The sequence below is a fragment of the Cygnus atratus genome, chromosome 3, assembly GCF_013377495.2.
Source record: "Cygnus atratus isolate AKBS03 ecotype Queensland, Australia chromosome 3, CAtr_DNAZoo_HiC_assembly, whole genome shotgun sequence".
Taxonomy (NCBI): Eukaryota; Metazoa; Chordata; class Aves; order Anseriformes; family Anatidae; genus Cygnus; species Cygnus atratus.
The window spans coordinates 103,328,008-103,343,216 of NC_066364.1; the positions used below are offsets into that span (position 1 = coordinate 103,328,008).

The 15,209-nt window shown below is 43.2% G+C and overlaps 1 protein-coding gene across 1 annotated transcript in view; it reads left to right on the forward strand.

Annotated features, from left to right (window-relative positions):
* The window catches only part of LOC118254769 (calpain-13-like), a 46,545-nt gene that overhangs the window by 9,290 nt on the left and 22,046 nt on the right, over positions 1-15,209 (forward strand). The window contains exons 2-10 of the mRNA XM_035560358.1: positions 2,874-2,943; positions 3,741-3,859; positions 6,308-6,441; positions 8,159-8,333; positions 9,285-9,353; positions 10,362-10,447; positions 11,843-11,917; positions 12,760-12,926; positions 14,959-15,104. Of these exons, the coding sequence (XP_035416251.1) occupies positions 2,874-2,943; positions 3,741-3,859; positions 6,308-6,441; positions 8,159-8,333; positions 9,285-9,353; positions 10,362-10,447; positions 11,843-11,917; positions 12,760-12,926; positions 14,959-15,104 (1,041 nt within the window). The remainder of the gene's footprint in view (positions 1-2,873; positions 2,944-3,740; positions 3,860-6,307; positions 6,442-8,158; positions 8,334-9,284; positions 9,354-10,361; positions 10,448-11,842; positions 11,918-12,759; positions 12,927-14,958; positions 15,105-15,209) is intronic.

Consider the following 15,209-nt stretch of genomic DNA (forward strand, 5'->3'; position numbering starts at 1 on the left):
AGGGCCTTGATGTCCTTCTTGTAGCGAGGGGCCCAAAGCTGAACACAGCACTCAAGGTGTGGCCTCACCAGAGCCGAGTACAGGGGGACGATCACCTCCCTGGTCCTGCTGGCTACGCTATTCCTGACACAAGCCAGGATGCTGTGGGCCTTCTTGGCCACCTGGGCACACTGCTGGCTCATGTTCAGGCGAGCATCAGTCAGCACCCCCAGATCCTTTTCCTCTGCACAGCTTTCCAGCCACTCTGCCCCAAGCCTGTAGTGTTGCAATACGTAATGAAATCTTCACTGGGCCAGGGAAAATAAGTGACGATAGATTTCTCCTGGGGAATGAGATCAGACAGAGCAGTTGATTTATAGCCCATATGGTTGCCTTCATTGCTGGACTAGTAGATATTATGAGAAGAGAACACGTGCCTCTTTGAGCTCTGTCTTTTTCTCCCTCCAGCTAATGTTATGGAAATTATGCAAGAGTCAATCACCATAACAGGGTTCAGTTCTAGGTTTATGCAATGTTAATAAGCAAAAAAAAACAAAAACAAAACAAAAAAAATCCCACACTTCTGCAGAGTTAAAGTTACAGCAACAGCTCAAGCTCTTCAAGAGACCCTGAACAAAGAAATCCGTATGCAATTATGCCCTTACACTGTACATTCCCAACTCCTCACCTGATAGTCCAGACCAATAGTAATATTAGGGTTGGAGGTCTTTCTTCTCTGGATTGGTTCCCTTCATTGTCTCTAGATAAGCCGTTCTCTCCTATCTTCAGGGCTGTGGAATCTGCTGATGGTTGCAGAGTCTGTCAATATAGTCTTCTTTACTTATCTTCCAGTTCAAGCAGGCTCTGTGGCCTTTCTTGCTTGTAACTGGGTAAAAGTTCAATAGCCTATGGCCTTAGACTTCAATGTTAGCTACTTGTGCTAAGCATGTTCTATATAAAATCCTTCTCTACAAGTAGCATACCAAATCACACATCACTAAAATGGAAGAGTCTTGGGGAAAATGCTACAAGGCCTCATCATATTTTTTTCAGAGAAACAGAGCAATATTTCTGGACAGAGTTATAAATATGTAGTTTCTGTATTTGTCACGCAGTTTGAGTGCTAGTGGATTTTAAAGGCTGCACATCTATGTCGTAGTAGCTAGGCACATAGTTAGGTTTTGCGATAACAGACAACAGTTTCTGGTGCTTTATAACTGCTGTATTTCCTTGGAAGGAAAAAAAGATATTTGGAGCCTACCTTTCCTCCCTTTCTTTCCAGTTAAGTATGCCCAGATTTCCAAAATGCTGCTCCTGTCACGGATAGGATAGGATAGTTCATTCAGAAGAGACCTATAAAGATCTTCTAGCCTAACCACCTTAGGGTTAACCAAAAGTTAAAGCATATTATTGAGGGTATTGTCCAAATACCACTTGAAAACTGACAGACATGGGGCATCAGCTGCCTCACTAGAACACCTGTTCCTTTGTTTGACCACCTGCATGATAAAGAAATTTTTTGTTACATCCAGTCTGAATGTCCCCCTGGTGCAGCTTTGTGCTGTTCCCACACATTCTGTCATTGGTTAGCAGGGGGAAGAGATTGGTGCCTCTGTCTCCATGTCCCCTCCTCAGGAATTGGGAGAGAGCAATGAAGTTGCCTCTTAGCCTTCTTTTCTGCAAACTAGATAACCCAAGTGTTCTCAGCCTCTCCTCATAGGACATAACTTCCAGCCCTTTAACTGGCTTTCTTGCCCTCCTCTGGACACTTTCAAAGATCTTAACAGCCTTTTTATATTGTGGAGCCTAGAGTTGTGCACAATATTCAAAATAAATCACTTGTGGCAAATCCCCAAACTCCTCAACTAAGCGTAGATGCCTGCGTGTCAGCAGCGTGTCCCCTTTCCATCAAGAAAGACACTTACCCAGACTGTTTTCCCTCGTGTCACCAGGCCAGTGAGAGCATGATCCATCTGCCAGCCTGGAGAGACAATACTGTGTAGAACTCTCTCCAGCTGGGGAAATTTCTTAGAAGGGTTTGATCACCGTGAAGCCGTTTCAGAAAACTGACAGCATTTGCTGATGCTGATCTCATGCGAACATGTGAGTCCTGTTTTGTGCTGGTCTCATGTTTGTGCAGCATGTCAAATTGATTGGGCAGAAGAAATGCCAGGGCCTGCTTAAGGAAGAGCTGCTGTATTAATTTTCTCAGTGAGAGGCTTTTTTTTCCTCTTATCTCTTCATTTTCTTTGGTGTGCAGTGACTCTCTTATTTAAGGCTGAATGCTCTTTCAAAACAGAGCCTTATTCACTGGGAGCGTGCCAAAGGTAATCACGGGGGATGCTCAGAAACATCCTACCCAAGCATGCAGATATCCCAGACTAATAGCAGAGGCAGAGGGGAGGATGGTTTACATTTCTGTGCACAAGACCAAACTCTGAAGTGTTTCGTCCTTCACTGACCAAACAAGACTCTCAAAGAATGCAAAGAAAATTCTCCCTGAATTAAAAATAACTGGGCCAAGTCTGCGGGATTTTGCAGCCAGAGATTGAGCACTCTTTCTATAGCTTCCTCACTGAAAGTGATGAAAAGCAGCCCCAGCAGATCTGTATGAGTCTCGCGTGGAAAAGCTCAGAGCATAAAACTTGCACAGATCCAATACTGAGCTGAAGTACAGTCCCTGCTCCATGTTGCCTGGAAAGCTCTGTGTAATTGTCCCCCAAGAGACTGCATGGTTTGGCAGCAGGGCCCAGAGCCCTCTGAAAGGTGTTGGTAGCATTAGAGAAGCTCATGTGAAAATCCTTTGAGGGACTCTGCAAGGCCCCTCTGCAAGGGAACGTGCTGCTGGCAAAGACTAGGTACCCACACTGATCTCAGCATTTTCTTTCTTCCAGGAACTTCGAAGAAATCCCTGTTTGATCATGGATGGAGTTAGCAGATTCGATATTATTCAAGGACAAATAGGTAAGGTTATGTTCCTGTTTAGGAAAAGAATGGCACAAACCAATAACCTGTGGTTGCTTTGCTGTGTTCTGAGTTCTTGGTGGAAAGGCATGGACCATGGTGCCTGCAGTAAACAAATAATTAGTGTGGGTCACTCCAGACCGCCACGAATCCCCACACAATTTATTGGAGATATTTAGCAGGATTGCCAAATGCAGCAGCTGTTTCTTGTAGGAGCTTCAAGTACAAAGGTGAAACACAGTTACGTAGGGTAAGTAGGCACAGCTCCAACATGTGTAGGACTGAATTTTCTTTTCATCCTAATGTCTCCACATGGTCACTCACACTGTTGTTTGTTTTTTCCCTTTTTTTTTTTCTATTGATATTTCTGTCCATCTTCTATGATACTCACCCAGATATGTGTCTGCACCTCATTGTCAGTTCCATCTTTTTCTCCCAGCTCATAATCGTGTTTGTCCTTGTGAGTAGCTCTGCTTTGAGATTAAAATAAATGTCTTCCCATTTCTCACCCCAACTGAGAGGTTTGAAGAGACTGTGGGTCTCAACATGACCACAAAAGAGGAGTATAAAAGTAGCAAAGGATGGCTTAAGTTGCATCAGGGTTCATTTCTGGTGAATGCTGGTTGGTGTTTTGATGTTTTTGGGGGACAGAGAAGGAAGACAGAAGAATGCTGTTTTCTTTTATCAAGCTGTTTCATAGATATCTTAGATGTTGAAGTCTGCTCTTCTAAGGAGTTAGTTATGATCCACAACTGTGAATAACTGGCTGAATGTACTGTATTCTTCCCTCCCTTGAGGTGACTGCTGGGTGCTGGCTGCCCTGGGCTCCCTGACAATGCAGAAGCAATTTTTGGAAAATGTTTTACCAAAGGACCAAGGATTCCAGAATGATTATGCTGGGATATTCCATTTCCGGGTATGTATTCTCTGCTATATTGGTACTGCTGGTGTTTGGCTGGTTGGATTACACAGGGATCCAAACTACAGTCCCAGGTCTTGACATCTTTGCATGCTTTGGTTTTTCAGTGCTAAGAACCAATTCAGAATTTTTCAGAAAATCCCAAGTTTTCTAATGGGTCCTCATGCTCCAGGTGGTACTATCAAACTTCAGGGAATTTGAAGCCCTTTTCTGAAAGTTATGACTAATGCCCATCTCCAGAGGTACAGCTACCAGCTGTTTGAACAGGTCTGTGCAGATATGTTTTGAAAGACATTCTGAAGTCTGCTTTGATTTGGACGTTTTATTGTTACTGTCAGTGCTCCTGTGGTTTTTATCTACTTTCTCATTTTCTGTTTTCCAACATACTTCAGTTTTCCCTTTTAGCTGGTGGAGTTTACTTGAAATTACAAATCCTGGGAAACAGATCAGAACAATGGAGATTTAATTCAGAGAGAGGAGCAAAGGTCTCTAGTAAATTTCACTTTCTACCAACTCTTGAAATTCTCTGAATCTCCTGTGTGAGTGACTGGGATACTGGCAGTCAGGCCCTGGTTTCTTGTGTCTGAGTCAGCCAAGTGTCTTACAGGATTAAAACCACTTGCCTCCAGAAGCTAAACTGGAGGTAGAGAGAATCAGTATATTCCTTGACCATTCATCATCCCCCTTTTTTCACAATCTGTTATATGCAGAGAGCTCTGGCACTGGCACTTCTTTGACCCCCTGGAGCTCTCATGGAGCAGCACCAGGAGGATTATCTTGCAGGCAGTCTAAATTTTGCCCTTCAGAATGCCAGACATTTCTGTCTTGACCCATTTCTAGCAAGCAGAGGTGCTTTTATAGGAGACAAACCAGCTGAAGGGACACCAGACTGCTTAAAACACATTAAAAGGATACAAGATAAATTTTCTTTCATGAGAGCTTTGAAAAGATTAGTTGTGAGCAATCCTTTACTCTTAAGCAATATAAATACTTTACAATATTTGAAAATGTCATCACACCTTCAAATCAATGTCACTGTTTCTGGCTTTCCAAGCAGTAAACCCTTGAGTAATCTACTCGGAATGGAAATGCCTTCTCAGCAATGTCTTTCAATTATTCCATCAAAGATATTTTACTGCCATCCACAGGCTAAGCTACCAGTCCTCAGAAGAATCTCAAACAAGACATACTGTATACAAATATACAAATTATAGCTTATAATTTTTTCCTTTCTGGATCTGGAGAACATTGCCTCTCAGTATTACAAAGGGCTGCTCCAGGCTTCCTACACAACACTCAGCAGCAGGAGTTAAGGGTGTTAAGTACTTTATCAGCAGCAGTTAAGATGAGTGACATTTTTGTCTAGGGAATAATTACAGTGACATTATTTCACCAGGAATTAAGTTAGACCCTTGTTTATGCAGGAATCACTTTCTCTGCCACAGAAACTCTGATGCCTCCAAGGCAGGGTGTGCTATGTGTGAGCAAGAAGTGGGCAAGGAGCAGATCAGTCTGGGGAAAAAACAAAAATGTTTCTTAGGAACTACAGGGGATTATGGCAGAATGCATCAATTTAAGGCATGGGGAACCTTACCAGATCTGGTCTTGTGCTTTTCTAACAGAGCAGCTCATTTTGAGGTTTTTCACTGACCAAAGCCGATGAAATAAAATCATGGTAGACTAAATCTATTGCTAGCTTACTCCCACTCCCACTGGAGTCCTGTGCATTATTGCAAATAAGAGCTTGGCCTCTTATGATTGAGAATTGTGCTAAGCTATGTTAATCTGCTAATGATTCTGGAAATGGCTCCTTCAGGTCATCCACATGGATTTCCTTCCCTGTCTTCTCCATTAAAAGGTTCCATAAGCTGGATCAGCTTGGGGAAACACCTGCTTTGTCCACATGGTGGAGAGACTGCCTGCATCCTCCTCATCTATCAAGGAGATGGATAACACCTCAAAGCAGTCTTTAATCACTACACTGTCCCTTTCCATGACAGCACATATAACAGTCTTAATTGAAACACAGAGAAAGGTTCTGGAAAATCTAGAGACTGAATCTTGATAGAGGCAGGGGAAATCCAAATGCAGCTGAGGTGTGATTGTTCTTTATCCTCTGAAATGTTTGCTGTCACCCAACAATATTTCCCATACTGACTCTTTCCTCCCACTGATTGCAGGACCATTATATCCCCAAATGACTTTCTCTACCACTAGGAAATGCAGCCACTTGGTAGCGTGTTTAACAACTTAGACCATTAGCCTTCAGTAGTTCAGGAGAGAACTTGCAGATACCCATGCTTTAGATTAATTCCTGTGCTGCTTCAGGAGGCTGTTGCTTGGCACAAATACGAGCTCTCAAAAGAGGCTTGTACTTTTCTCTCTTTCACTTTTTCTTCTCTCTCTCTCTCTCTCTCTTTTTTTTTGTTTGTTTTGTTTTTTTAGTTCTGGCAATTCGGAGACTGGCTGGATGTGGTGATAGATGACCGTCTGCCTTTCCTAAATGGGAGCTACCTGTCTGTACACCCTCGAACATCAAATGAATTCTGGCCATCCTTGCTGGAAAAAGCATATGCCAAGTAAATATAGATGGTCTATTTTTCCACCCCTTACCAATTGCTTTATATGGTTGGTTTCACTCTCTGATACACACAGGCTTACACTTGTACATGTTGTGCTGTACTGATGTAAGGAACTGTGGCTGCATGCAAACACAGGGCCAATATAACCTGGAGATGTAGGTCTCAGGCTGAGGACCTAAATGTACCCTTTACGCTCTGGGATATTAGTGTCTGAGAAGTAAAATGAAGAGGGTAATAGCTGGTGACACAATAGGGGCTGGGCTAAAGTAGCTAAAGCTCCTCCTTACTTTAAGCAAATTTCTCTGCCTCTGTTTTCCCTTCTATATTTTCCTCTGTTTAAAACTGCAGACTCTGAGCAGGGATTACCTCTGTTTGCAGTCACTAAGGGACCATGCAGGTATTAGAAGCAGGCAACAAGAGGAAGCATGACTGAAGAGCATCCCCAGGCACAGCACATGCACTCCTATGAGTCTCTGATTGGCTGAGGTCCTCAGAGTAATACAAGGTTAATAACAGTTAATAAAGAGATAATGATTAAAAAAAATCCTCTGAGGAGTGAAGGAATCAGAATGTCGTCCCTTAGCATCTGTAACACTACCCATTATTAAGTATGCTAAATAGAAATTCCCATGCTAGAGGTAGTATGAAGGGCTGGGATTTGGCAGACATGACCTACATCAAGCTTCTGTAACGTGTGATACAGTAAAGAGGAGCTGAAGAAAAGGCCTAATTATTTTGGCAGATTTGGTCAAGAATAGTAAATGCTAAAGCAGCATTTGAGTGACTCACAAATAGGATGCTTTTTGCCCTAAGAAAACAAAACAAACCTCTATTAAATCAAATTTGCAAGAGATGCCATTTATGAGATTCCTACTTCAGAAATTTCTCCCCAGTGCCCATGACAAATTATTTTCATCCATGTAGGACAAGGACAACTTTTCAAAATACAATTAGCCACAGACTTAATTTGATTACGTGCATTAAATACAGTGTGCATAGTGGGGTTTAACAGCATGATCTACTTGCTCTAAGTACAGCATGTTTCATCTTATTTGGTATCTCAATAAAAAGCACATGATAAAAACACAAGGACTCTGTTGGCAATATTTAATTATTGCCCTATTATTGCACTCTAGCAGAATGGTTTGGGAACAGTACTGAAAACTTTTTTTCTATCTTGCATTGGGAATATATGCTAATGCCTTCTTCCTAGTTCCCATTTGCAAATGGAATACTGGTCATTTTTGCAAAGGGTCATGACAAAGTATTATGTAGGAACTAACAGTTCACCTCCATTTAGCTGAAACATCCATTTAAACTAGTCATGTTTGACTCTTTTCTAGTTTAGAAGAGAGAAACAGGATACTTCAGGATGAGATTCAGCTCATCTCCCTAAAATGTCTCTATCAGCATGAGATGCACCTTATTATTTCCCACTACCGATAATGACTGTAGACAGCTGCCTCAGATGTGGGTGAATGCATAGGAAAAAGTCCCTCTGCCTCATTCATCCTACAGGACATGTATTTTGTCTGGGCATCTATTTCAGTTAGGTTTCCTTTCATTCCCTGGCCTCAATGTCTCTATACATTACCTGACCCTAATGTCTCTGTCTCCACTATGATCACTGCACCAATGCACGTGTCCATTTTGTAAGCCATAACTGTGCGTTGTTTATTAAAACATGGTGTAAGGACTACTATTTTGTTTTCAGATTGCGGGGCTCCTACCAGAACTTACATGGAGGCTACATTTCTGATGCTTTAGTGGACTTCACAGGTGGAGTCCAAGTTCAGTTTTCATTAAAGAACCCCCCTCCTGATCTGGAGGAGATACTGAAAGCTGCTGGCAAATCTCAGTGTATGATGGGGTGTAGCACCTCAGGACAGGTGAGTTGCAAGGCCAGGAGCACACCTTTCTTGGCTTACTATGTTTGCATTAAGGTTACTCTTTTTAGTGAAGAAGGAAGTCCACAATCTCTCTGAGCAATAGTCACAGCTCACGGATGCCTGGATCTTGGTAACAAAAAGTAAATATGGTTATGCAGTATCGAATGTAAAGGCTTCTGGCTAGATAGATTGAATGTGGATGAGATGTGCATGGAGGGAAGCCACATAGCCCTCTCTGAAGGGCCTTCCTCCTATTTTGGCCTTGATAAGATTAATCACACAGCCCTCTCTGGGCTGTGTGGCTTCTCTCCTTGTTAAATCCACTGTGATAGAGTAGTGTCCTCTTGCAACAGGGCTGATTTGGGCCTCAAAGCTTTGTGACTGAGTCTAGCAAAGCCAAAATGTGCCTGTCTTCTGTGAGAGTATGCTATTATTACATTGTGATTTGCAGGGTACTGATATTAATACTGAGAAGTTGCAAAAGACTTTGTAATATTCAGTAAGTATCTCACTAAAAGAGCGTCAAGGGGTTATACAACATGTCAGGGAAGACTGCAAAGCATGTACCATTGCTTCTGTATCGACTGGTTTATCAGGACACAAAGATTGCCTATTGCAAGCTAGTCAAGGACTAGCCCCTCAGGTCGGGTTGCTGATGCTGGGCTGTAGGTAGCAGTGAAATTCTGGAGCTCTAATCCTCCCAGAAGCCCAGTTCAGCTCATCTTGCAGTTGCACTGTCTCTGTAGCATTAAAGAATTTGCAAAGAACACTTGTACTTTTGCTAAATTTACTCAATTGCTTATAGCTACAGTGGGAACAGTCACATTTCTCTGGAGCCAGTACATCTGAGATACTGCTGTAGTCAGAACCAAATCTCTTTTTCTGCCATGCCAAATGCAAGTTCTGGGAGTGTGGCAGAGAGCTAATAGCTGTGCTTTCACCCTTTTGCAGCTGAGGAACAGAGAAATGAGGAATGGAATTGTACAGGGTCATGCCTACACTGTCACAGGAGCAGTGAAGGTAAGATTGCAAACTTGTTCCTGCTTGGTAGTCTCATACTGGTGGTCCACCACTGGGATGTGGAAGGCAGTCACACTGCTGTTCCATTCAGAGTAATTAATCCCTCCTTTTAGGAGAGATTTCTGAAAGCATGTAGTTCAAATTTCAGGAGATGGAGGGTTTCTGGCACAATGGGAAGAGTGAGGGTATCAGAATTGTATCATTTTTCCTAATGAGAAGGTTCTGGCTCACCCCAAGTCAGAGGGTGGAAGGATCCCAAATCCTGTTGGAGAAAGGAGCAGGCTGTTTTCGGTTCCTGCTACTCATGATCTATGCAGAAAGGTGAAACAGTCTTTGCCCCACCTTATAGGAGTGCCAAGGTGTCCAGTGGGATGTCCTGCAGGAAAATGTTTAGAGGCTGACCTGGAGGTTGAACATTTGCATCTGAAAGAGAGTTGCTATGACATCTGTTTCCAGTACTGCCTGTGTGCATAAGGGTAGCCAAAAACAAAAGGTGTGCTTCTTCTTTCCACTTCTGCCATTTCAGCTTCACTGTGAGTTTCTGGCTTAAACCACTGACAACAAGAGGAGAAAAGTACCAGAAGCTCCAGCTTTTGGAAACTGCAATACTGTAGATACAGAGACACAGATTCAGTTTATTATCGTCTGTCCGTATTGATTGTCAACATTTGCATCAGGCAGTCTGGTGGTCTAGACACCCAAAGTCTCTGCCTTTGCTAGGCAACAGCCTTAGATGTGCAGAACTAGACACCAGAGGTGTTGAATTCATGCAGTGTTGCAGGAATGCTGCCACTTCTGTCTGTGTCAGCCCACTGCTATTCACTGTCCTTGGGAAACCAACAACTTTCCACACATCATTCCTCTACAAGCAGCAAAAGGCACTGACTTTTAGCTGCAGTTAAATCAGGCCCCCAAATTATAGAGGACACATTTTATTACCCATCTCTTCACTGAATATCGTGATAGTGAAAAGTTGTGACTGAGCTTGTTTTTCTTTCCTCTTTACAGATACGCTACAGGAATGGCTGGGAACATATCATCAGAATCTGGAATCCATGGGGCCATGGGGAGTGGAAGGGGGCCTGGAGTGACAAGTATGGCCTTAAAGCTTTCATCTCCTAAGACAAATCACTCTTGTATAGGCTTATTATAAAGGAGCTCTGCCTCACACCCATAATAATGAAACAGGCAGTTCCAAATCAATTCATTATAAGCTCTATTTCCAGCTGCAAAGCCACTGCTCACAGAAATCCAGTTGAAAGAAAACTAATGCAGCATTTGTGTTATACGTGCTTGTCTCTAGGCCTAGCTCAGGTATCCCTTTTTGTCTGAGTACATTTTTCCCAGTGGGTAATTCCAGATAGGTCATGGATAAGAGACTTGTTACTACCTGGAGTAAGGTCTGATCATGCACCTAGACAGCGTCTGGCTGCTTCTGTTGAATCCTCCTGCAGCAATCATGCATCTGCCTTCATGCTCCTCCTGCCCTCCCATGAGTCCAGCTCTGGGAGGAGGATGGTTAGCAGAGTCCATGAGAGTAGGGCAGCACTGTTAAGTGGTATTAAACACAGACAGACAAAAAGGGTCTTTGGCTATTGCAAAGGCAAAGTGCCACTGGTAGGCTTGAACTGATCTTTTGGATCCTGTGTTCAGCTTTAGACATGTAAGGGACACTTTCCTGCTATGTCTGCAAACTTACTTCTCTTCCCCAGAGGAAGACTTGCAACAATTTTCTGTAAATGAATAAATGTTAGTTTGGCTGGTGGAGCTGTGTCAGTGTTATTCTGACTAGAGAGATGCACAGGTATTACACTTAGGTGATTTAATAGCATCACACCTCTCCTTGTTGCTAGGACCACTCATGACTTCTCTACTGAGAAAGGTCAGGCTAACATGTAGTGTCTGGATGGGTTGGCAGGTGGTACAGACATGTTCAAGGCTGGGATGATAGACAGCATCCTCCTGTTTTTGAAAGCTTACTATAATCCTAACTGTAGTTGAGAAGTCAGTGGAGCATATTCATAGTTAAGCTGCATGGGTCAAATTATTGATTCATGCTCTGTTTACTTGTCTTACATTCAGCAGAAAGTACAATTATCACTTAATTATAAACATGCTGCTAGGAAACAACACATTTAATTGGCTAATGTGCCCTCTGCACGTTGATGTAATATCAGCAGTTAGGAACATTAAGCCTTGGTACCTCGCTAACCTCTTCAGTGTGGGGACAGGCGACCAATGCTCTGAGGGCAGAGGTAGGATTCCCCATCCTAGGACGGGTTACTAAGGGCCAGGTACAGAAAAGGTGCAGTGCTTCGTTTGCTGGCCTTGGCTATGAAATTGTTGAGCACAGTCCTGTTCCCAGTGTGCAGTTCGCTTACCCCTCTTGATCCCTCTCAACTTGATAGGCTGGGTAGAGGAATGGACTGGCTGGAGAGATGGAAACTCGTGCCTCTCACAACGCTTTGTTGATTTGTTCCTGTTCACAGTTCTCCAGAGTGGAACCATGTTGAGCCTCAAATCAAGGAAGACCTCTGCAGAAACAAAGATGATGGAGAATTCTGGTATTTCCCTATCAATCCTTCTGTCTACCAGGTTTTCTGTTTGCATTCATTATGAAAGAAAGGTCATTTAGGCATTTTTTTTCTCTGCTCTTATTGATGGCTCAAAGCACCTCCGTGTTAATTGCGTGCAAACAGCAAATTGGAGGTTGTCCGGTTCCAATGGTCTCAGAAGAAATGAGACTTGGAGAAATGAAACTGGCCAATATTATGCAACAAACTGGTGAAGAAAATTAAGTAAACAAAGTGAAAATCCAGCTCACTGAGACCTAGTCCTTTTGTCACATTTTCCTTCCCCCTAAAGTGACCAGCTTGAATTTCAGCTGCTCAGAGGGATAGGTGGCTGGAGCTTATGCACTTGACTGCTCTGCAGGTGCCTGTGGCTTTTCACAGCCTCTGAATACTCTGAGGTCCAGTTTAACCATGGGTTAGACATCCTTTAGAAAACCCATTATTCTTCAGAAAGTCCACGCTTACCCTGTGAGGCTCTGGGGAATGCAGGGGAACAGCAGACTGGGCTGAGATGGATACTTCAGGCTTGAGCAGAGCATTGAAGGCAGGACAGGATGTCACAGACGGACAGAGCAAGGCACCATAGCAGAGTTGTGCTGGAGATAGTACGGCTTCACCTAGGCACTGCTAAACATGTCCTGTAATTTCACTGGGGGTTTAGGCATAGTTAGGACAGTCCAAAAGCACCGAGGGCTGACCTCTTCTGCACAGTGTCAGCCAGCTCGGCTATGCTGTGCAGTACTGCTCTAACCCTACTTGGAGACATAGGGGGTGAACATGAGTATCTCACTGGTGTCTCAGACTGAAAGGTAAGGTTTTCTCTGTCTTTGCAGGATGTCCTGTGAAGACTTTTGTGAGCAGTTTTCCTGGCTGTGTATATGTAACAGCACCCCAACGTTCCTGGACTTTGGAGATCAGCGCAGCACGACATGGTCTGTGGACAGGCACATCGACCAGTGGAGTAATTCACTCTCCACAGGCAGGAACAACTCTTCCCTCGGTAATAAATGTTTACTGCAGTCACCCAGTCCTCTCCTCCTCTGCACTAGGTGATTACACTGAAACATTCAATGAGAATCAAATAGCAGAGATATTGATTGCCAGTTATTAAGGCCTGCTCTTTCCCATTACACCACCTATCAGCTTTAGAGACAGAAATAAAGCAGCAGCACTTGCTGCTGAGTTAAAAAAAGAGGGCTTGTGATTTAGAGACCCTAAACTCTTTAAATCAAAACGTACATCAATATTCTTTCAGCTAGTTTCAGCAGGTGCTACGGGGACCTCACCCCTCAGTCTGCTATGGCAAATAGGTGGCTGGTTTCCCAGAACAAGAAATACTCTGAAATTGAATGAATATGAGCTGAAAGAATTGTGCTACAAAACTCTGTTTTCAAAGGTGGAAAGTCTATTGACCAGAAAAGACCTCGTTTATTTTATTGGGGTGCATTAAACACAGCATAGCCAACCAGTAAAAAGAGGTGAGCAATGGTGCAGCCTGATCTTCAATATTGTGCACAGCTCTGGGCTCCACAATATAAAAAGGCTGTTAAGACCCTTGAAAGTGTCCAGAGGAGGGCAACAAAACTGATAAAAGAGCTTGTATTGCCTTTCACGTGTCCTGTGAGGAGAGGCTGAGGACATTTGGGTTATCTAGTTTGCAGAAAAGGAGGCTAAGAGGCAACCTCATTGCTCTCTCCAACTTCCTGAGGAAGGGAAATGGAGATAGAGACACAAATCTCTTCTCTCTGCTAACAGGATGCATGGGAACAGCACAAAGCTGTGCCAGGGAAGGTTCAGGTGGATATAATGAAAAATTTCTGTACTAGGAGATTGCTCAAACAGTGGAACAGGCATCCTAGTGAGGTGGTTGATGCCCCTTTCAGTTTTCAAGAGCCATTTGGATAATGCCCTCCATGCCCTACTTTAACTTTTGGTTAAAACATATTTTTGACTTGAAGTGGTTAGGCAGTTAGGTTAGATGATCTTTGTAGGTCCCTTCCAAGGGAAGTATTCTAATTCTAGTTCTAACTGCTTCTCCAAGTACTCTTCTGGCACTGGAAGCTCTAACTATTACTAGTATTTTTTGTTATATTATTTTTTTCTGCTGCATCACATTCGGGCTCTGTTTCTAATCTAAAATGGCAGCATATGGTCTGTGATGGAACTACTTTTTTTCTGCAGTGCTGATCCCTGACTTAGCAGCAAATAGGTTTTGTCTTACAGGTTTCTGCCTCCTTCTCATCTTCACTGCCATCTCCAAGTGGTGATTATAAACCATGGCCTGTGCTGCAGCACACCAGAGGCACTGGAACTGAGTGAGGAGGTGCAGGGCCTGAACTTGAGAGCATGTGGGCAGAACAGTTTTCCTCGGAGCTGTTTTGCCACCGGCCCTCTACTAGAGTTACTGCCCAAGTACAATTTTGGGCTGAAATATAGCTTTCAAGGCCACTGAACACAGCTTAAAGCCTAGACCAATTTAAGCAGATGTTGTGCACAGCTCAGTTTGCACATTTCACTTCTTGTCAGGGATGCTTCTTGTTAATCAAAACCTTGGCCAAGAAGAAGCCTTTTCATTCTGGTCCTTGTCCCTCTGTCTTCTCCATCATAAACACCGGCAGGAAGGAAAGGGAGGATAGTTTTGGATCATTTTGTCTTTTTCTTTTATGTGCTTATGATCTCCAAGACACAATACTTTTCAGCTCAGCCACCAGGTCAGCCAGGTGATTAAAAAATCGCTCTTTTCCTGCCTTGAGGAAAGTGTACCATGTAGGTGAAACAGGTATGTGGGTGAGAAATCTGCCTGGCATTTATCACTTTGCCAGAGATTTCTAAAATGATTAATGGGCAATTAGTTTAACTCCAGATGCCTCAACTCCTACTGATAATATAGAGACTGTAGTGCTCTGTCGCACTGAAAGCATCTTGGAGCAGCTACCTCTTCCTCTGGGTGTATATAAGCAAGATCTAACACAACAGGCTACTACTGGGATATCTGTGTGGCTACTACTAATCTAATAACACTTCCTCAGCAGGTGCAGTTTCGAAGAACCCTAAGTATTTCTTTGAAGTGACAAGTAATGCCCCCAAAAGCTATAATGTGGTCATTTCACTCATGCAAAAACATGCTGAGGGTATGGAGGATGCACAGACATTGAGGATTGGCTTTTCGATCACAAAGGTAAGCACAATCAGGTATAATACAGACGCTGTTGTTTTCTGTGTGGGTTATTGTATCTACATGTAAATGAAAGACTAAATTGCCTTTTGGGCTGTTAAAGGAGAG